This window comes from Rhineura floridana, chromosome 4, assembly GCF_030035675.1.
Source record: "Rhineura floridana isolate rRhiFlo1 chromosome 4, rRhiFlo1.hap2, whole genome shotgun sequence".
NCBI lineage: Eukaryota > Metazoa > Chordata > Lepidosauria > Squamata > Rhineuridae > Rhineura > Rhineura floridana.
Window position 1 is genome coordinate 206,005,476 of NC_084483.1, and position 23,494 is coordinate 206,028,969.

Below are 23,494 nucleotides of genomic sequence, written 5' to 3' on the forward strand. Positions count from 1 at the left end.
CAAAAAATCTTAATTTCACATATACGCTCATGGGGTCTGAACTGGCGGTGACCGACCAGGAGAGAGACCTCGGGGTCGTAGTGGACAGCACGATGAAAATGTCGACCCAGTGTGCGGCAGCTGTGAAAAAGGCAAATTCCATGCTAGCAATAATTAGGAAAGGTATTGAAAATAAAACAGCCGATATCATAATGCCGTTGTATAAATCTATGGTGCGGCCGCATTTGGAATACTGTGTACAGTTCTGGTCGCCTCATCTCAAAAAGGATATTCTAGAGTTGGAAAAGGTTCAGAAGAGGGCAACCAGAATGATCAAGGGGATGGAGCGACTCCCTTACGAGGAAAGGTTGCAGCATTTGGGGCTTTTTAGTTTAGAGAAAAGGCGGGTCAGAGGAGACATGATAGAAGTGTATAAAATTATGCATGGCATTGAGAAAGTGGATAGAGAAAAGTTCTTCTCCCTCTCTCATAATACTAGAACTCGTGGACATTCAAAGAAGCTGAATGTTGGAAGATTCAGGACAGACAAAAGGAAGTACTTCTTTACTCAGCGCATAGTGAAACTATGGAATTTGCTCCCACAAGATGCAGTAATGGCCACCAGCTTGGATGGCTTTAAAAGAAGATTAGACAAATTCATGGAGGACAGGGCTATCAATGGCTACTAGCCATGATGGCTGTGCTCTGCCACCCTAGTCAGAGGCAGCATGCTTCTGAAAACCAGTTGCCGGAAGCCTCAGGAGGGGAGAGTGTTCTTGCACTCCGGTCCTGCTCGCGGGCTTTCCCCAGGCACCTGGTTGGCCACTGTGAGAACAGGATGCTGGACTAGATGGGCCACTGGCCTGATCCAGCAGGCTCTTCTTATGTTCTTATGTTCTAAGGGAATGAAGTAAATCTTGCATCAAAGGCTCAGTCAAATAGAACCACCCAATTCAGGGCTTTGTATCCTTAAAAGGGGAATTCAGATTCATTTCCCTGGATATGTTACGTAAAGTGAGCAGGTTTTTATTTTTGTCTTTCCTTTGCAGAGTTTTCTCTGACGTATTTGCTAGTCATCAGGAAGGTGCAGTAACAGTAGCTATGCAGGGACCTGAACCCCCACTTACCCTCCTCCCCATTCACTAAAATGGTTAGAGAGCGCACTTGTTCGGACACACACAAACACACACCACACACACACACACCCTTGTTACTGTATTTGTGTAATTGTGTTGAAATTTGTATAAAATTGAATGGAAACCATTGATTTTTTTTAAGAAACACCTTTGCTTTCAGAGACTACAGCAGGCATTGTAAGCACACTGCCTTCATATCCATAAAGGTTAGAAACTTGCTCTCTCTTTAAAAGAATAAAGCTGTGATTCTCAAGCTGATTTCTATACCTGATACCACATTTCTAAGCCTCTGTGGAATTGCAGCATACAGACATGTGCACCTTGGCTCTATTTTCCTTAAATGGATTAATCTTCTTCATTGATTGAAGCCCACACATTTCTTGCCTTTCAAACTAGCTGTAAAGGCAGTGCAAGACCCAACAGACAGAAGAGGAGCTGTATGCCATTCAATTAGTCCTTTCAGAACCATTATGCTATGGGTAGATCCCCAGTTGGACCCACATGCTGGCTTCTTGTGCACGTTGTGGTACAGCCAAACTGCGGCTTCTTGCAACCATGAGAACCCACGGGCTCTCAAAGAGGAGCTTACAACTGCTTTGCTTCGCTTTTTCGTTTTCTGAATCTGCACTCGTGGTAAAGACCTGCTTTTGCTAACCCTGTATTACCCAGTGGCAGGACATCTGTTCTGTCAATTTCCTACAAATGGTTCCCTGTCCCACTATATAGGTGTTAGCATAATCGTCTCAGCAATTATCACGTCTGCTCCTGTTAAAGGTGTGACTATCTAACATACATCTAAGCGCTGTCACTCATTTTCGTTTCTCACGACCATTCAACTTCTACCTTACAGTTTTCTCCTTTATATACCTGCCCGCACAAATCATGCGTGTGATGACATGTGCCAGAGTCTGTAAGAGCTTACGTGATGATAAATTTGTTACTCTAAACTGCCACAGGACTCTTGATTTTTACCACAAAAGGTTCATAATACTGACCTCTGAAACTAGTTAACAGTGTAACTTTTTTTATATGTAAAGAAATGGCAATTATCAGAATAGCTTGGAAATAGCTGCGTTTGAGTTCTTTTTCCCCCCAGCAGGTGCTGCTAGACTCTACAGGCAGCTGAACCTCAGAGGAGAGCTGCTCTCCTGAACAGCCCTGAGATCATCCCGCCTAATAGGAGGTGACAGACGATTATTCCTTGCTCATCCAGTGACTTTGTGTAGTAGGGGACCTTGGAACATACGATGAAATGAAACTCGACAACTTTGTTCACAAAAGGACTAAATCAAAACTTTTTCAGTTATACATTTTAATTTTCTAGTAGGTACAATACTAAAATAAACACAAATTAAAAAAAAGTTTTATTGAAACAAAACTGTACAAAAAAGCAGTTATACTACAATTTAATTACAGAACAGTCTACTGTCCAAAAAGGCACTAATAATCCAGAATAGGAGATTACAATGATACAAGGACTCATTTGTCTTTTGTTTTTTTAAACTAGTTTTTAATTAATACAATAGAGCGCTTGTTTCTCTCGCTCGCTCTCTCACTCTCCATTCACGTACAGAAACAAGGACTTCTCTCACAGTCGATACACATTGCTATAAATATGAGCCCTACATAGAAAGATGCGGTCTCTCTCTCCCTCTCCCTTAGAAAAAGGCAAGAGGCAATGATGTAGGGCATTTACCTTTTAACAGAAGAAAAATGCATATATGCAAAGAAAGAAAATCTCACAGCACTTCTGTAAAAAAAAGGGAATGGTCGGGCAAGCCTCTCTACAGGTATGAGTGCACTTTTGTTAAATAGGTGAGGAAATCAAGGTCCAGAACATTTTCTGACATATAAAGATCTGAGACTGTACCATCATTCAGCAATGAGCCCAGGCCTGGCTTCTTTACGGCTGCAACTTATCTTTTGGAAGAAGCTGCTGCCAAATGCTTCCTCCTTTGATAAAACTTGTTCTTGGAGTATGCTGAGTTGAGTATTTCCTCACAGAGAAACACAGCACATTCCTGCACACACGAAGTTAGTATAGCAGGAGAAAGTCTAGTTTTCTCCATTCCTTGCTAGTTCTGAGCTCTCCCTAGGGCTGAGCATTCAAAATTAGGCATTCCTCACCTGCAGTCCAAAGTGGCACAGTCCAAGCACAGTTTTACCAAGGTCTGCCTTGGAGGGCTTTTGAAAAAGGGGACTTCTGTAAGTGCGTCTATGTATAAGTTAACAAAGCACTCCAGGTGCTGACCATGCTGTTACACAATACCCAGGGTTCAACAACGGTGGTCCCAGTTTCCACTAGTGGTTTGGAAGGATTCATGCAGGATTGCTGGGACTAGCCTGGCATTTAATAAGCAAGACGGGGGGGGGGGAAAGATCCTTCGACAGATACTATTAACTTAGTATGCATTGTTTTTTGTTTGTCTTTCAAGATTCAAGATGTCAGCCAGGATATTTTCATTTCACTCTTGTTACTGTTGGAGCAGTTTCCCAAGAAATGAGTCCTGCTTGTCTGCTCATCCGCACTGTAGGGCTCTGGCAGGGATGGCACAGAAGACGGGAGAGGTGCTTTGGACCCTTAGCACTTATACCAGCCTTGGCCAACCAGGTGCCCTCCAGCTGCAAACACACTGACTACCCTAAGCTGCCACTTTGGTTTCAGTGGTGGCAGTGACCTCAATGTGGCCCACCCCCTTTCCTCGCCAGGTCATGTATGCTGGAAAATTAGGAACTCCCAGGGGTGCAGGCAGTATTTGCAGTGCAGCAAAAAGAGAAGATAAACTAAGAGAGCACATCTGCTTCTGGGGAACACAACACCATTGCCTGGGCTCAATATCAGTAAACACAACTACAGCAAGCTCCCTAGGATGGGTCTTTTGATATTAACAGTGGCCTGTTATTCACCCCTTTGCTGAGGTTGTCAGGGTGGTGGGGGAAAATATGGGACCAAAACAAAGAGAAAGACGGGGGGGGGTGAAGAGAGAGAGAGAGACTACAGCTTTTTCAAAAACTGTGTCATACATATAGGAGACAAAGACAGGCATATGGATGTTAACAAAAATAAGTAGCAAAAGAAATTTGATTAAAAAAAATTCTCTCACATCATCCTATACTACATCCTCCTTCTGCTTAGCAGAAAATTGTACGTACACAAAAATACAAATACACAATTTTGTAGAACAGTCTGATTTTAATATATTTATATATATTTATATTTATATGAGTGGCAGGTTAGTTTATTATACGGAGCTTTTTGCACTTTGGCTCATATGCAACAAGGCTTATAAATTCAGCTTTAGCTTTTCATTCAGGTTTTTTATACTTTTTATTTATTTTTTCTTCCTTATATAGCTTTTTTAAAACAATTTTTTTCACATTTAAAGCAGCCTCCAATCTGCAATAGGAACTGGTGGCAACAGCAAAGGTGGGAGGGCTTGGATGAGGGCGGAGCTGGATTGGGAGGGGCTTATACAGACATACATTCCAGTGTTGTGGGGCTTGTGTGTGTGTGTATGCGTAAAACAGACATTAGAAACAAAACACAAAAAGACTAGGTGCAAGACAGCGAGACACAGATTTACCTCTTGAGGTAGGGTGAACACAGTGCGGGTAGGCAGAGACACCAGACACGATGCGCGTATTGCCACCACAATAGTGAGCGAGGAGGGAACACTGAAAAAGAGGAGCCAGACAATCCTGGTACTTCACGCAGAAAATGCACAGACAGGGCTTGTCAACAGCAGGTTGCAGCAAACTGCAATGAGCTCCTTAAAAGGGGACAGGCCTCTTGCTCTCTCACCCCTGGACGCAAGTCCGCCTTTGCTTCCCATTTCCTTAACACAACATTTAATGCTCTTCTCCACTCTCTCCCCCGCCCACTGTTGATGCCATCCGAAAAAGACACTCAAACACAATCCTGAAGAAAGACACATCGCTCACTCCTTCTAGACTAGGGACAGCTGAAATGCAAGGACTGAGGGAGGGGAGGGTCACTCCTGCACCCTTTCTTTTTCTTTACAAAAGAGAAGGTGCCTGGAGAGGTTTGCAACCTTCTCCCTCGTGCGCGGCAAGGCACCCTTTGAAGGACCAGGCAGGCAGGCAAGTAAAGAGTTGCTTCAGCACCACACAACAGGAACGCCCCCTCCCCCTTCATCTTGGCCCTTCTGAGATGGCCCAAGGCACCGTCTCCCTCAGCGCAGGTCTTGCCCAGAGCGCCAGCGTGCCTGTTTCTTTTGACAGAGGGGTCCTCGTCCAGATAACATTTACAGCAGCGGGATGACATCACCCTGAACCAGGCTAAGGTACAACACGGGAATGCTCAGCACGCCTCAAGGATGGAAACAGCCATTGTCTAGGAACAGCGCAAACCCAACTGGATTTCTGATGTCACAACCAGAATACTCTGGTGCTGTGCAGGCTTCACACCCAGGACACGATCTCCTCTGAGTACATTTAGCAACATGTAAAGCAGCCATCCCCAACATGGTGATTTGGACTACAACTCCTAGCATCCCTGACGATTGGCTATGTTGCCTGGTAGTCCAAAAAATCTGGAGGGCTCCCTATTGGGGAAGGTAGGTGTCAAGCAATCCAGCCCTTAAGTGTCCAAATGCACATCTTGCTTCCACCGGCTTTAATGCACCTTGATTCGCTTTACTTTTCCAGGATTACAGGCTTTGCGCATTTTCCCCCACTGGAGAGTGGCAAAGACAGCTTAGGTGTAGCGTTCCACATTAGCCAGTGCTCACACCCATCAAGAAGAGTAAATTAAATTTCCCCCTGATCCAAAGAAAGTCCTCCAATAATTTCCGTGGGGCTTTAGTCACCTCTATTCTGTCCTCTTTATTTCAATGGGGAAAGGGTCTGCTCAATGGCAGAGCATCTGGTGTGTATGCAAAGAATCAATCTCCCTCTTAAAGGATCTTCAGCAGCAGCAGCAGCTCTGGGAAAGACCCTTCCCTGCTCGAGACCCTGGGAGGAAGCCGGCAGACCAGTGAGCTGACTCGGTATAAGGCAGCCTCCCCCAGCCTGGTGCCTGGTTTTGGACTACAATTGTATCACCTCTGACCATTGGCCATGCTGGCCGGGACTGACCGGAGCTGCAGTTCAAAACATCTGGAGGGCACCAGGTTGGGGGAGGCTGATATAAGGCAACTTTGTATGCAAGTGCAATGAGCTTTCTCTGGACAGAGGCTGCAAATCAGCTCCTGGTTCTGATGCATTTTTAAAGGGTGGTTGTCTAGGGTTCCAGGAAGAAACATTTTGTTTTGGATAAGGAATTGGTTAAGAAGCAGAAAGCAGAGAGTAGGAATCAACGGACAGTTCTCCCAATGGAGGGCTGTAGAAAGTGGAGTCCCTCAAGGATCGGTATTGGGACCTGTACTTTTCAACTTGTTCATTAATGACCTAGAATTAGGAGTGAGCAGTGAAGTGGCCAAGTTTGCTGATGACACTAAATTGTTCAGGGTTGTTAAAACAAAAAGGGATTGCGAAGAGCTCCAAAAAGACCTCTCCAAACTGAGCGAATGGGCGGAAAAATGGCAAATGCAATTCAATATAAACAAGTGTAAAATTATGCATATTGGAGCAAAAAATCTGAATTTCACATATACGCTCATGGGGTCTGAACTGGCGGTGACCGACCAGGAGAGAGACCTCGGGGTTGTAGTGGACAGCACGATGAAAATGTTGACCCAGTGTGCGGCAGCTGTGAAAAAGGCAAATTCCATGCTAGCAATAATTAGGAAAGGTATTGAAAATAAAACAGCCGATATCATAATGCCGTTGTATAAATCTATGGTGCGGCCACATTTGGAATACTGTGTACAGTTCTGGTCGCCTCATCTCAAAAAGGATATTCTAGAGTTGGAAAAGGTTCAGAAGAGGGCAACCAGAATGATCAAGGGGATGGAGCGACTCCCTTACGAGGAAAGGTTGCAGCATTTGGGGCTTTTTAGTTTAGAGAAAAGGCGGGTCAGAGGAGACATGATAGAAGTGTATAAAATTATGCATGGCATTGAGAAAGTGGATAGAGAAAAGTTCTTCTCCCTCTCTCATAATATTAGAACTCGTGGACATTCAAAGAAGCGGAATGTTGGAAGATTCAGGACAGACAAAAGGAAGTACTTCTTTACTCAGCGCATAGTGAAACTATGGAATTTGCTCCCACAAGATGCAGTAATGGCCACCAGCTTGGATGGCTTTAAAAGAAGATTAGACAAATTCATGGAGGACAGGGCTATCAATGGCTACTAGCTGTGATGGCTGTGCTCTGCCACCCTAGTCAGAGGCAGCATGCTTCTGAAAACCAGTTGCTGGAAGCCTCAGGAGGGGAGAGTGTTCTTGCACTCAGGTCCTGCTTGCGGGCTTCCCCCAGGCACCTGGTTGGCCACTGTGAGAACAGGATGCTGGACTAGATGGGCCACTGGCCTGATCCAGCAGGCTCTTCTTATGTTCTTATGTTCATTTTGCTCTGTAATCAACTGGGTAAGATCACGACCCAATATCAGCATGTGTGCACGCCATGAAATCTGCAAATCTGGACTGGAGAGATACTTTTCTTACAGATTTTTTTTTAAAAAAAACAATTTCTTTTTTAAAAACAAGATTAAGCAAAAACATTGTAAAGATTAAACATAAAAGATTAAACTATAAACTTAGGGGAAACCATGACAGTTTCACCACCAAAATAAGGGAGGGGGGCATTTTTGGAATCCAGATTAAGAACCTGGTTGGAAGTTTCTCCTAAAGAAGAATAAAACTGAAATATTGGCAGTAGCTGTTGGGTTAAAAGAGATTCCTTAGGTGGAATTAAATGCAGAGATACTGGATCCTAAAGACTAATCTAACATTTAGAATCAGAACGATTGCCCCTCCCAGGATAGGACGATAATTAGGATAAATTGCAACCAACAGAAGACTTCATTTTTAGGGGCTGTGAATCTGTCACGGACACAGATGGCTGGAAGCTGCTGCCGCCTCCATATGCAAGGAGAACTGCGACACAGCAGGAAACGAGGCAGGGTGGAACAGGGTGGGTGGAAAAAAGAGGCGACAGAGAGAGAGGGGATTCACTACATGGCTGATATGTCCCAGGAGACTTTTGTAACAGGGATTGCCTGTCAGGACAGCTCTGCCTCACATCAGGCGCAAGCAACACACGTCTCTAGAGCACTGGGGTGATCTGTCTCCCCCAGATCAGAGACTGAAATGATCTCTCTAAGATTGTTCGGTTCTCCAGAGGCTCTCCAGAAACAGAATTCAAGTCTGGAGGGGAAAGAGAGGCAGCAGGGCGGGCCATCACAGCTTCCATCTGGGGAGTTTCTGCAGTTAATTCAACTTCTGGGCTCTGTCCTTCAAGTCTTGCATGGAGAGGCTTTTTTTGTCCCTTTTGCTTTCTCAAAACACACACAAGACCTGGTCACGATCAAGTTCAGTTACTCGTGTAGGCACTTTTAGAAATGGACATCTAACACAGACAAACAGAGACTCTGCAATGCACGGTCCACTCGTGAGACTCGGGGAAGCCCACCATGGTCAGCTGGCATGGAAATGAACATTTCCACCCACGGGAATTTGGCCTGGAGACTTTGCTACTGACATCCGCTTCCAAATGCTGGCCTTTTCTTGAAGTGGGAGGAAGCCTTCCTCCCCCCCGAATGGTGACCTCATCCCATTGATGGCCTACAAGCTTGGGGTGGTGAGTGACACTCCTCTCCCCCTTCATACACATCACAAACTAAGGTAAAGACCCAGAGCTTGGTTCTTAGATCAGGACAGGAACATGTTTGCAATAGCTTTTGGAAATCCGCCACGAACACCAAAGTATTTGCCAGAATTTGTAGGACTCTAAAGATTCCAGCAGAATCTCAGTTAAGACAACGAGGCATTTCTATCCACACACACACACACACAAAAAAGGTTGCAAGGGCACACTGGAATCTACAAGAGAACTGAGAAGAACAGAGTTTCTGCGCTGGAAGACCAAACTAACGTTTTGCTGCATCACCAAAAGCCAACCAGTTAACTGAATGAAAGACACTTTGATCACAAACCTCTTTGTCTCGAACAGAAGAACCAGCCAAATACTGTAAAAGACACTACCAACACTTCAGGACAATGGGATTTCTAGGCTGGAGGACTGGTTCGAATTGCTCGTGCTGATCAGGACATGTTTACGGTCTACCACTGTGGACTACCAACGGCTACTAGTACTGATGAATGTAGTGCTGGGGAACAGCAGTGGGGGTGGGTGATGGCCTTCCTTATGGGCTGCTTGTGGGCTTCTAGGAGGCGCTCAGACTTGTGGGAAATGGGATCCTGGACCAGTGGCAGCTAGTGGCTCCATGTCAGTGGACTTAACTCCGGGTTTTACTCTGAGCTTTCAAGAAGCTATCCAAGGTGTGTCAGCGCCTTAAAACCCGGAGAGGATTCCAATGCCCCACTGACATGGAGCTACCAGCTGCTGCTGTGCTAGATGCTCTATTGGTCTGACCCAGCAGCCAGGCTCTTCTCGTGCCCTTATTAGCCACAACTGGCCACAGCTCTTTATCAGTCCAGCTCACATGCTGGAGTATTTGCCCAGAGTGACAAAAGGCAACGATCTGGTTGGCCTGTGTGAGAACAGGGCGGTAGACTGCATCCAGCTGGGCTGTTCTTACAATGTGTGGCAGACAAATCACATGGGAATTGGTGTGAGCGTTTTGACATATTCAAGCTATCATGTGATAACTATGATTGCCACAGAGTCAAATTGATGTGTAAATCATCCTTATTCACTTAACTGAGATAAGCAATATCCTGTATGGCAAAGATATTGGAAGGCTGTCCTGAAAGGTGGAAGTTAGACAAATAGATTGCTTTCGATGCAAGGCTGAGCTACGGTTTAGTGCTCTCTGGCTTTCTTCCTCCAGGGTGGCTGCCGGAAGGAGACTGGAAAATTATGCTTCCTTTTGTGATGTACCACAGTTTAGTGTTAAGTCTGAACCAAGACAAAACGTTATGTCTGAACAAGGCCACAGTCCCAGAGGCAGACACAACTCGGATTGTCCCCAGAGGAGAAGGGGAAGACTGCAAAATTTGGCCTTATCATGGAGGATAAGACTATCAATGGCTACTAGCCACAATGGCTATGTTCTGCCTCCTCGTTTGGAAGCAGTATGCCTCTGAATATTACTTCTGAGAGCTGTAGGTGAGGAGAGTGCTATTGAGCTCAGGCCTTGCTTGCGGGCTTCCCATTACGGCATCTGGTTGGCCAGATTGTAAGCACAAAGTGCTGGACTAGGCGGGCCTGCTTTGGCCTGATCCAACAGGCCTGATCCAGCTCTAGGGCTCTTCTTATGTTCTTAGTTTCTCACATTACAGGGAAAGGAAGGGGCTACCGGCGAGTGGTAGGGCACATGCTTAATCAGGGTCAATCCTAGTTTTGCAAAGGATCTTGGGAGGCAGAGCTGATAAGAACCTTTCCCCAAGATCTTGAAGAGCCGCTCCAGTCAAGAGTGGACAATATACTCAGCTGGATCAACCAACACACTGACACAGCGTAAGGCAGTTTCCGTTACATGCCCCAAACAGAACGCACAACTCCCCTTTTCAGATCATCTTCCTGGGAGAGTGTAAGATGTACACAAGCCCCACAAAGACTAGGCAAGTGTTGCTGGGGAAGCCCCGTAACTCCAAAGCAGACTGTTCTCAGGACGCTAAACAGGGCAGCATTTGGGCATCAGCTAAAAATTATTTCCCACACACTATGAAGTCAACCTAAACATATGACAAACTGATTTTTTTAAAAAACTGTTCAAAACGACTCCAAAGCTGAAAGTCTTACTGACAACGGGTTTTACAGAAAGGATGGGCGCATTCAAGGTTTGGTCCCATTTTGTTTCATAAGCGAAAAGAAGTATTTCAGATCCTCAGTAGCTGCACGGGCACAGAAAGAACTAACAGTGCAAGTCTGCTCATGTTTACTCAGGCGTAAGTCGTACTGAATTCAGTGGGGCTCACTCCCAAGGAAGTGGGGTTAAGACCACAGTGTAAGAGACTAGGGGCTGAGCTGTGTGTGCTTGTGTGTTTTCAACCACAAAGATTTAACGGCAATGATGCCAACACTCTTCTAAGAATCAATTGCATATAGGGCAGGCCACAAGGGCGCCGTTGCCACCACCGTCTGAACCACTACGATAGCCCTCTTACTGCTACTCATCAAGAAAAAATGCTTCCGCTTTCCTTCAAAGTGGATGATGAAGAAAGCAAGTAAGGGCACGCCAACAAATACTGATGCGCATCTCCAAAGGCGAATGGTTTCAGTAGATCCCCAGAAATTCTGTCCTGGCCCATGCGGAGTAGCTGGGCCCTGCCCCAATCGCGGCCTCCTTGTACATGTTTTCAACCTCCCCTTGAACCCAGCTCACACGTTGAAACCCTGGTATTTTCACCTAATGGCCTGAATAATTCAAAATTCATTGGAAAGCCCAAAGTTCAAGGTCATAGCCATGGGCAGAGACGTTCAAATGTTTCCCTGGCCCAACACATCGAAATTCCAACACCAAAGGAAAGCCAAATCCTGAGCCAGTTCCCAGTCTGCACTCAGAAACGAGGTGCAGAACTTCATCAGAGATTGCCAGGCCTATGTTCTGCTCCAGCCTTCACCAAACTGGTGCCCTCCAGAGTTGTTGTCCAAAACATTGGGAGGGCTCCAGGCTGATGAAGGCTACTCTACTCTGAGCTACATGTTCACGGTTTTTGCTGAGCTCACTCCTCCACCAGCAAAATCAGGCTGTGATTTTATTCCCTTAGATCAGCCTTTCCCAGCTAGTGGGCCACCAGGTGTTGTTGGACCACAACTCCCATCAGCCTCAGCCAGCATTGCCAATGGTCAGGAAAGATGGGAATTGTGGTCCAACAACATCTGGTGGCCCACTAGTTGGGAAAGGCTGCCTTAGATCCTGTCCCATTTCCTCCCTGGAGTACAGCGTGAATGAAACTGGCGAGAAAGCAAGGGCAGTTATGGGGGCCACAGACTGTGAGACAGGAGGGGGGGAAATCTTGATTAAGGAAGCTGAACAATACACAAATGAAGCAAAGAGGCAGAAGTCCGGGGAGGGGACGACGGTGACTGAGGGATGCGTTCCCACATTTTTCAAGATGGCCACTAGTGCTTTACAAACCTGAGCAAATATCCTAAATTGTAAAAACCTAAAAAGAGGAGCATTCAACTTATTGCTCGGAGAAACAGCGTGAACCCTGCATTCCTGCTGGCTCTCACAGATATTGGCACTGGAAGCACCTGAGATCAATCTCTGTTTGCGGCTCAAAGGCCTCCATCTGGCTAATGTCAGCCCAGAGTAAGTCTTGTTGAAAGCAACGAGACTCAACTCCGTCTTGTCTACCTTGCTGCCCTGATTTCAGCAAGACTCACTTGAGCTGGATGACTCACTTTAGCAGTGGCTTTAGTAAAAAAAGCCTCCCTTGAGCTGGATGGCGGCTCAACGACCTGGCCATGAGGGCTGCTGTGAACAGCGACCTGACGGCATTCCATCAGGAGACTGTTCATGAATGCCGGTGCACAGACAGCTCTTTTCTGTTCATTTCAATGGTGACAGATGAAACACAGGCACCTCTCTTTGGGCCAGCACCTTCCATTGAAATGAAAGGGGAAGCCCATATTCAAGACTCAAGTGCCCAAGAGAAAGTCCCATCAGCCTGGTGAAGGCTCAGCAGCAACAGAAAGGCATGGCAAGGCTTCCGGTGGTTAACGTGTGTGCTCCCATTCCCCTCCCTGTTCTGGCCAGGAAATCTCAGTCACAATGGCATCTCAACCTCCTTCCGCCCCTCTTCCCCCTCTACCAGGCTAATACAGGTTCTTGCCAAAATCTAAAGTCTAAGAATTTTTTGGATTTTACTGCGGGGACCTACAGCCCTGGACACACGCCTGTCATTGCACCAGCTGTGGGGGTGTTTTTGGGGGGCTGTAGGACTATGAGACTGCGCTAGATAGCCCAACGGCCTGTTGGTACTGGATTTGGTATAAGGCAGATTCTTATATTTACCAGCCTTCCCTCCAACAGAACAAAGATGCATCAGTGACACTGAAACATCAAAGCAGCCATCGGTCTGTGTGCGACTCCAGCGAATATAACAAAACGGGGAAACAGCATCTCAGGTTCTTAACGGTATTGGAAGGAAGTCAACATTAGCGATGGAAGCTGCGACTCGGGTTGAGTTTCGCCAAGGCGAAGTCCACCCGGATAGGCTGACATCAAGGAGACACACCCAAACCAATAATTATTGCCAAAAAAGCGTTTCCAATCCCAATCACTGAAAAGAACAGTTAGTGCAGAGTGTAAGAAGAAATCTGCTTTAATAGGAAGCCCTTTTCTAAATACTAACGCGGAATTTAGTTCTCATAAGAAATCTCAACATTTGCTGATCATTGTTCACCCAGCATGGACTTTTCCAGCACGGCCCCGCCAAAGTAAGCAAAACACAGGATTGTATTTGTAATATAACAGGCATCAAGGAGGAGGCACAAGACACACATCACTATGGATCGCGATGGCTTGTTCTGGAGGAAGTACATTTAAAGTACACTGATGCCTCCAAAGAATGCTGGAGGAAATGTAATGTGCTTTAAATGTATGGTGAATATGCAGCTTCTCTCTGGAAGAAAGGAATAGCATGCCTCAAAGCCAGCATTATATGGCTTCTAAGCAAAGCTCTAGTTCCAAATCCAAACACAAGACTACAGATGGACATGTGATGCCCCTGTAAATGTTGTACAGTAATCATGGTAAGTGTCGGTTTTGTAGGATAAATGTGGCAGGTAGAGTGAGTGAGGGGGGGAGTACATGGGTTGGAATGTTGAGGAATGCCAAGTTGTGACTGGCTGAGTGGGTGGTTGAAGGTATAAATGAGAGAATGACAGTTGGAGAGTGGTTGGTTGGTTGGTTGGTTGGTTGGTTGGTTGGTTGGTTGGTTGGTTGGTTGGTTGGTTGGTTGGTTGGTTGGTTGGTTGGTTTGGCTGTCTGGCTGGTTGGTTGGCTGGTTGGTTGGTTGGCTGGTTGGTTCTGCGTTTTGGAAGGGTAGATTTGTGTTTAGGCAGGTAGTGAGGCAGGTTTTAGGACTAAGAGATATAAAGAGAAAAGCTATTATGTGTAACCACACGCATGTTGACGGAACTTAAAGTAATCTTGTTTATTCCGTGTGTTAATAAATAAATAGTTTTGGTTTAACAACATGCCTGATCCTTGGCTGGTACAGACCAGAAGGGTGGGCAGAGCAAATACCAAAGCTGGGAACAGTATCAATGGTGGCAGCAGTGAAGAGATAATGTAACATCATCAGGTATCCAAAGCAACCCAGGGCTGTAATCTTTAAAGGCACAAAGATACAGGGGGGTTGTGGCCTGTAAGTGCACCCAGACACTACGTAGCAATCTGCGGAGGAGACTAAGGCACAGTCTCAGGGCAGTATTGCGTTACAGAGTGTCAGGTGGTGGCGCCTAGTAGTGGGATCATGAGAGACTTACGCTGGGGCCAGTGTGAGAGATCCATTACGAGACCAGAACCAGAGTAGGGGTCTGACCGGAGGAAATTGGATAGCTCGGGTGTCAAACACAATTCAGAGCTATTCCTGTTCTGCAACAGCAGCAGCATTATCACAGTAACTTCACAGAACCATAGAGTTGGGTGGGATTGGAAGACCAGACTGTTCAACCTTTCTGCTGGGAGGCAAGACTATCCACCCACCAACCCGATTCGGATTATGTGATCCGTGCCACAAGCCAAGAGTTTGGATGTCGCCAAAGGGGGTTAAAGAATCAAACAGCTGAGATACTTGTTGCTGATGGGTTGGGTAAAATGATTTCCCGCCTACTTTCCAAAATCTACAACCCTTCCCATAATGGCAAGACACCTAATAAATTCAGGATAATACAGCCTTCCCGAACCTGGTGCCCTCAGGATGTTTTGGACTACCCAGCCAGCATGCTGAGAGCCGTAGCCCAAAACATCCAGAGGGCACCTGGTTGGGGAAGGCTGGAATAACAGGTCAGATACCCAACTGTTCATGTAAAAAAGCTCTCATTGGAGCTCCAGACTGTAAAGGCAACTTGGAAAGAAAGACAAGCAGCTTTGGTGTTCTCAGTGTTTGGAGCAACAGAGGAAGAGGCCTGAATCAACCGACCCAACAACAGCAACTGCCAAAGAAGAAGCATCAACTGTTCCGTAACTGACACTAAGAGCAAACCTAGAAGCTGCGATTTTTAAAATTTGAGTCAGATAAATGTAAAAAAACCTAAAATGGTGGTAATGTCAGGCTGGGGCAACCGACAACTAAGGATGCACGGACTTTTGTTTCTTGAACAAACCCAGCCGGCCTTCTCTATTCTGCTCCTGGATATGTAAAAATGTGCCGTCTAGCTCACAGTTTCCCTGGACAATTCTTGACAAGGCCCCCGCTGGCCTGGGATCAGGCTTCCTTCACTCTAGTCCAATGAACTCTTCCTCTTTCAGCTTTAGGAGCAAAATTTCAGAAGACACCAAAGTCTTCCTGAAAGGCTACAGTTTAGAACCGGTTCTGACCACACTTCAGCAGCCAACTTTAGCAACAACAAGAACCCACCGCCCTGATCAGCACAAAGCCACAAACTCACACAGGACCTCAGGACCTCTTTCAAAATAAAAACATTCAAATCGGTTTACAGAAAAGAAGTGGTGATCTGCTGGAGTCAATGGCTCCAATGTTATGGGCAAGTGGGCTCTTGTGCAGACAATTCTCTCTCTCTCTCTCTTTGTCTAAAGTTGGCTGCCAAGATATTTCAAAACCAGCTCTGAAAGAAAAGAAAAGAACATCAGGAACAAACTTATCCATGGCAAGAGCCATGCAGAGCAGGCATTGATTACAAAATGTCCTCCCAAATAATAAATAGTGGCTGTTTGCTTGTCAGTTCTCTGTGACTGCTGTGTGAATGAGGAGGTTAAAATTCCACTGAGCAGCAACAGTTTTGCCAGGTCATTCCCTTACACAGGCGTGCCCAAACTCTGCACACCTCTTCATTCCACAGCACTGAGAGACACGCAAATGTTCCTGCGCATCAGGAAGAGAATCTCCAGGGCCAGCACCAGGCATGACTGGATCCTTGGGCACCAGCCTGCCCCAGGCCCACAGCACCAGCCCGCACGTTCCACCTACCTCTCGTGTTGTGTACTCTCATGTGAATGACATGCATGAGTAGCACGCATGCCTGCCATCAACCAAGATGGAGGTGGAGGTGTCAGCCTGTTAGGAGAGCCCCTGCCACCATTTTGGTAGATGGCAGGCATGCAGACTTATTGAACTGTCCATATTGGGGATGCCTGAGAGCTCCTTCTTCACAATCCGCGGCAAGCTCAGGAGTCGATGTTGCCATGGATCGCCGAACAGGAGTGCTACTCTCCCACCCTAAGGAGAGGCCCTTCAAGGGGCCCCTCTGGGCCACAGGGGCCATTGGCCAGGGCCTGACCTAGCCGCCCCCTGGAGCCAGTCCTGAGAATCACTCTTCAACAGCCAAATTAATCTCACTCGTCCCTGAGTCTAAAGGCCAAAGCTCCTTGCAGATTTGCCTGCTCCAGACAGACAAAATCTGGTAGAAGACAACCGTTTGCTTACATGTCGGTGATCAGCAGTGGAGAAAACCAAGTTGTGTTTTGGTCAACAACATCTACCAGAGAAAGACGGGGCTAAGACAAGTCGCTGTAGTATCCAAGGAGCAGAAGAAAATGGGTGCAAGAGCTGAGGTGGCAAAAGCATCACTCTGGGAGTGACAGAGGGGCTGTTGGCATGAACAAACTTTGTTTAGGGGAAGGGGCTGTAGCTCAGTGGCTAGAGCATCTGCTTTGCATGCAGAATGTCCCATGTTCAATCCCCAGTGGCGTCTCCAAGTAGGGCTGGGAATGTCTCCCGCCTGGAACCCTGGAGAGTCACTGCCAATCAGTGTAGACAATATTGAGCTAAATGGACCAATGGTCTGATTCAGTGGAAGGCAGCTTCCTGTGACCCCATGGACCCCCTCCAGATGGCAGCAACCGTAGCAGGCGGCCTCTTCAAATTTCCCGAGGGAAAGATGGTATCTCAGGGACAAGAACACAGATTTACCAGTTGGAAGGTCCCAAGTTTAATCCCAGTCAACTCCAGTTAAAGCGATCAGGTCGGACATGATGGGAATTGTGGAAGGCCCTTCTTTGCCTGAGGCCCTGGAGAGCTGCTGCCGGTCAGAGTAGGCAATACTGGGCTAGATGGCCAGAAAGTCTGACCTGGCATTAGGCAGCTTCCTCGGTGTCAAAGATGCAGCATCGGAACATAGAAGTCTTATACGGGGGCAGACCACTGGTCCAGCTAGACAGTATTGTCTGCACTGACCGGCAGCAGCTCTCCTGGACTTCAGGAAGGGGACGTTCCCAGCCCTACTTGGAGATGCCAGGGGTTGAGCCTGGGACCATCTGCAAGCAAAGCGGATGCTCTTCACACCACCTCATGATCTGTAGTCACTGGAAGAGATGCCAATGACACATGCTTCAAAGAAAGGCCACCTCCATTTCCTTCAAAATGTGGCACGCCATGACTGCCACCTGCTTAAGCATCCTTTTTGGGGGCTCCAGTCCTCACCCTATAGCCTCACCCTCTCTGTCCACTCATAGGAACAAGCATCTGCCACTTTGCCTGATGAAATGGTGCCCTGGGAGAGCTAGGACTGGACCGTGGTGGGGTAGCATTGCGGGGACACCTTGCTTTCTTTGAGGTTTTCATCCTCTCGGAGCAATCAAGGTGCGTGGAGGGTGAGGGAAACAGCTGCAGGCAGAACTCTTTGGGACGGCGGGACCCACTAGCCCGGGACTGACTGGGGCACAGAGCAGGCAAACTGGTTCAGAGACGGGGCCCCACCCATTTCATCCATCGCTCTTGCCTCCGATGCATCCCAGGACAGCAAAGATCTCAAACCTTTGTCCCTTTTTCTCTTCATTTCTCTACAACACATCTAAAAAAATAATAATGATACAGGCAATGTAAAGAAAAGCTGAAAACAATCCGGGCTTCCCCACACCAGGGACTTCGGGCCCACGACAGGGAATGTTTCATGGGGCAGCCAGGATGTCAGTTTATGCACCAGGCGCAACAGGATTCACTTTCAGGTGCGCACACGTCAGAAAGAGATGCACAAAAAGGGGCATGATCCGCTGGGGACATCTGCGTCAATCCCGCGGACACAAAGGGGCAAACAAAGAGGGAACTCACATGCCCGGTGCAGCAGCCTTTGCCAAGCTGGTACTCCTCCAGATGTTTTGGACTAAAACTCCCATCAGCCCATGCTGGCTGGTGTTGATCACAGAATCACAGCATAGTAGAGTTGGAAGGGGCCTATAAGGCCATCAAGTCCAACTCCCTGCTCAATGCAGGAATCCATTGATGGGGGAGTATTAGTACAAAACACCTGGAAGGCACCACCTTGGCAAAGACTTCAGAACAGGAATGTCTCCTGTGCAGTGAACGAGCCTCCTTTTCAACCCAAAGATTATGCCCGAGGCGAGCTATGGGATGGCTTGTGTAACGTGAGCTTTTACAGAGTTTTTTTTTATTTAGACTAATCCAATGATACTTTTGTTTTAAAAAAGGAAATTATCAAATACAAATATATACATATTTATTTATTTAAGAAAAAAAGTGCTACATTTGATCAAGACAAACTACACACACACACACGCACAACAAGAACACACCTCAATTCGTTTCTGCTATTTAGAAGGAGACTTCCTTCATACAGCATCATTGTTTTTACTCATCCAATGCCATTAGCCCGGAGAGCCTACCTTGTCCAAATCCAGCCTCATGGTGACCTAACTCATGTAAGTGAAGGGAAATATAAACCACCCAGGATTCCACCATGCAAGGAAGTGAACTGGACCCCAGCCACTGAATCCCTGGCTCACAGTAACGCCCACTCATCAGCTTAACTATGGCTTCCAATTATTTAACCTGCCTAGATTGTTTCAGGTTCTCCTGAACAAGAACGGTACGAAGAGAAAGACACCAAAGAATTTGCACCTGATTTTCTCAAGAGAAAAGAAAACATCCTGTTTTTTTACAGGTCAATCGCATGACGCCACGGGAAACAGATTACACAAAAAACATACACCGGCCGGCGCCCTCTCTGATAGACTCATAAGGGAGCTCACGGGACTCGGACTCTCGACACAGCTGCGTTTCCCATAACTCTTTCATGGGACCTGCTGAGAGACAATTATTAAACTTTCCTTGAGAACACTGCAGCCCTGAGGTGGGGAAGGTAAGTGGTCACAAAATGTTTGAACAGTTTTCCAAACGTCGATAACTGAGGCTGAATTTTTAAAACCGAAAGCCCACTTTACACTTTTCAGCAGAGCGTGCACATTTACGAGAAGGTGAGAACTACCCATCCTCATGGAAGCCACTCCTGGTCACTCTGCACGAGTCCATTTCTTAACTATGCACCCTCTGAGTGTGGTTCTTCTGCTAGATCTCTGTGTCAAGAGTGACCTAAGCTCCAGTCGCAACCCAGTACAGAGATACCGAAGAATCAACCACCACCACCAATGGAGGATTATTTATTCATTTATTTACGAGACTTCTAAGCCACCCAGTGATGTACGCTCTCTGGAAGTCAGAGCCACAGCAGGGACCCTTTTCTGCAGATGGAAGCTTTGGGCTGACACAGGACAGTTTGTTGTTGCTGTTTCTCAAAATAAGTCGACATCTCATGTCACAAAGCTTGTAAGGAGGAAAGCTATGTTGAGTCCCCGAGGAGCGAGTGTCAACCAAAACGAGTTGGCAGACCTTCTCCCCTTATCCCTGACTGCTCAGAACATTCTGACCACAGCACCGATTGCAAAGAAAAACAGGATCAATTGTGTCACCCACACAACCAAGAGAGGCATCACTTACTGGCACCCGGTAAACAGACAATGAAAGACAGCCTACATTTTTCACCTCCCCATTCCCTGCCAACACACCCAACATGGCGCCCGCGATCCATGGAACCATGCAACCTCAGTTTGCCTTCTGTTAGTCTTGGAACAGGGAAAGCGCGAGGACAGGAAGTGAGAAGGGTAACCTAAGGTTGCATTGTTGTCTCTTTTTTAAACCTAGATTTAAGCCTTCGGCCCGGAATCAAGGGCCAACGACAACACCAGAGAACATGTTCATGGAATGCTAGAGAGAGAGAGAGCAGCAAAGGTTTTTGTCTAGGGAGACGGTGGGGGAGAAGGGACGCCGGGAGACGGGAGCTCAGTCGGTTCGGTTAATTATTGGGCTGGGAGTTAATACTGAGAGCTTATACGCGGAGTCAGAGGGCACCATGCCATCTTCACAGGACAAGACCCTAAACGGCTAACTTGACGGACAAGAGACTGCAAAGTTATACTGTAAGAAGAACACATATCAGAGACCAGGGGAGCGAAAAAGGCTGCTAAGGTGCTACGTCTAAAACTAAGTTACTTTCTTGGTTCGGAGCCCCTTCCCCTCCGTCACGTCATCAGTCGTCATCCAGCGCCTCTGTTTTGATCTCGCTGGTGCCTTGCCGGGCCAACGCCAGGATGGTGTGGTTTACCGCCGCCATCTCCACGGCTAGTGAGATAGGGTCTTGGTGGTCGCTATGGCTAGTGCTGTCATCCTGGGCAAGCAGAGAGGAACGGAGAAAGAAAGAAAAAGATGAAAGGGGGGAGGGGAGGGGAGAGGGAAGAAAGGGAGGAAAATCCCATTAAACATTTATTCCACCTGAGCTCAAAAACCAAGCCTTACACAACAGTCTAAGGAGAGCAAACGACGTTTTATCATTCAACGGGCGGAAGGTGCAAAGTGTTATTTCCAGAGATGAAATCACATGCTGATCAGGCGTCGGGGGAAGGGTAAATAAATAAGGTATGGAAGGGAAAAGAGCCTTGGGTGGGGGATGGGGCACAGCCTCCATCATTGCAAGTTCTGCAGAAAATTATGGAGAGGCATAAACCACCCACCTAAATGGGAACTTTTGGAGATGTTGCCCTTTCCCTTTCTGTTCCTCCCCCAGCCCAAATCCAAATTCTTCACCAAAAAGGAACGTTAAAATCACCAAGCAGAAACTTGAAATTCTGCTGGCGGAGAACAGTATGAAATTTAAAGCAAACCACCACTTATATAAGCCGAGATGCAGAATGTGCCCTCAGGTTGGCACGGAATTTGGAGTTTATCTATTTATTTAGCAAAGCCTTAAGCGCCGGCTGTCCACATGGGTGACGGTTCTTTCAGAGAAGTTCAGGGGAGGAAGAAGTATCCGAGACCACACGAGATACCATCATAGCTCGTGATGCGTGACTCTTTAGGGCTTTTGGCAAGGGCCTTAGGGTCAAAAGGATTTGGGCAGATTAGGTTCTGCAACACCCAGAAATGCAAGATGGGCAGGATCCTGCCTGTAATCTCTTTGCTGATGTACTTATGTATGTGTGCATGCACACCCGTGCACATGCGCGTACATTTCTACAGCTCAGATTGGGCCAGATATTTCAGGTTTTTTAAAAAAGGGAGGCGAGAAAAGTGTGCAGACATGGTATTTATAGAACTGTGGTGAAAGTGGAGACTGTGCATTCCTGGAAGTGATATAAAGCTTTTTTTTATTTCAGCTGCGAAAGACAGATATAGAAACTTCTTCGTGGAAGCGTGGCGTGCATATGAATAAAAGACATACTTATGCATTCCTCTCAATCTCTCTGCGGACGCATTTTGCCAGCTCTTTCACTCCCACAAGGATAGATATTTTTCAATTTGTTCTTCAAAGCCTAAGATACACAATTTACATTTGTATCTTAGCGCGTTCACAAATCAAAATAAAATAAGAATAAAATAGGCTTCAACTGCTTCTCAAGAAAAAAATAACGGGGTGGATCATATGAAAAAAATAATTTCTGCTGCTTTTGTGCAAGGGCACAGGGCCAAGTGACATTATACTTTGTGATGCTTAGATTAAAAAAAAAGGAATATTTTATTTCCTTATTTATTTAGACCCTAAGTCTTCTCCATCAGACAGATTCCGGGGGGGGGGGGAAGGGATAACTACTGATGGGTAGGAACCCGTGCACAGTAGCTCACGCATTGTTTTCATTGTATAAAACCAAGGTTCAAGTCCTCATTGAGTCCATGAAGCTCTTTGTATCCCTTATATACCCGGTCGATCACTGCACTCTGCAGGTGAGGGCCTCCTGCAGCTACCATCTTATCATTCTGCACAACATAGGAAACAGACTTTTAGTGTGGCGGCACCTACCCTGTGGAATTGGTGGGAAAGGGCTTTAATCTCCCCAGGTGAGAGATGGTGGGGTGGAAATGATTGGTTTTCTTTGGCTTTTCCCGTTGCCGGATTGTTATTCAGCAGACATATCTTTTCATATATGATTATTGGCTGTTGGATGTTTGAGTGTTTTATTGAAGTGAAAATTCAGTGAATTGAGTGGATGGAGTGATGTGGTAGGTTGAGTGACTAGGTATAACAGCATTGCTCCTGAATTCCTGATTCGTATTACTACACGTGAAGGCTTTTTTTTAATATTTATGAGAGAGATATAATTATGTAGTATTCTGTTGTATCTTGATGTATTGCGTACGATTTGTTTTTATTATTTATGTTTTTATGTGTCTTTGCTTTGATTTGTTGTTTAATTGTGTTACTTAAAATGTGGTACCTTTACTATTATTTGAAGCAGTAGTTGTATTGAACGTTTTTTATATAATTTTTTGTTTTAGAGATTTCTTGAAATATAAAGCAGTACACGAGGTAAAGAAATACACAACATGAGGTTTCTGGATAATTAACAAAACAAAAGCCAAAAAAGGGAGAATGATTCTTCATCCTATCCATTCAAGACACAACAAGAAACATCCTGTTCGGGTCAGCAGGAGAGAGTAGTGCTTTCAACTTTCCTCTGCGTAACTCAGCAAAAGGAATGCTTTTGAGCTGTCACGTTCTAAGCACATTAATGTGGACTAGGAACATGGCACAGCTAGCATCAACTGTTACGAACATCTTTCAAGCACACAGCAAAAGGAACGCCTACACGTTCGGTCATCACAATGCTACTCACTCATCTCATCTCCCCATTGTTAAAAATAATGTTTACAACACTTTGTAAAAAATAAAAAGGGGAAACCACAATTTAAACTAACCCATGGAAAGCACCAGTTGGTTTCACCCATTAAAACTATTTCTGCTACTTCCCTTGTCAGTTTTGCTCTGGCGCTTCCTGTTTCCTGTTTGGGGTTTCCACAGGTTTATGTAGACCAGGTGTGGGGAACCTTTGGCCCTCCAGATGTTACTCAACTACAACTCTCATTAACCCTGG

At 46.2% G+C, this 23,494-nt stretch overlaps 1 protein-coding gene across 10 annotated transcripts in view; it reads right to left on the bottom strand.

Annotated features, from left to right (window-relative positions):
• Window positions 1-11,975: 11,975 nt before the first annotated feature.
• Window positions 11,976-23,494, bottom strand: part of HMBOX1 (homeobox containing 1) — a 165,671-nt gene continuing 154,152 nt past the window's right edge. For 8 of the 10 annotated variants that reach the window (XM_061625818.1, XM_061625826.1, XM_061625821.1 and 5 more), the window contains one exon: window positions 11,976-20,796. In XM_061625818.1, coding sequence (XP_061481802.1) covers window positions 20,659-20,796 — 138 coding nt within the window. In that variant the 3' untranslated portion in view covers window positions 11,976-20,658. The remainder of the gene's footprint in view (window positions 20,797-23,494) is intronic. The other 2 variants (XM_061625829.1, XM_061625833.1) reach the window with 2 other exon arrangements.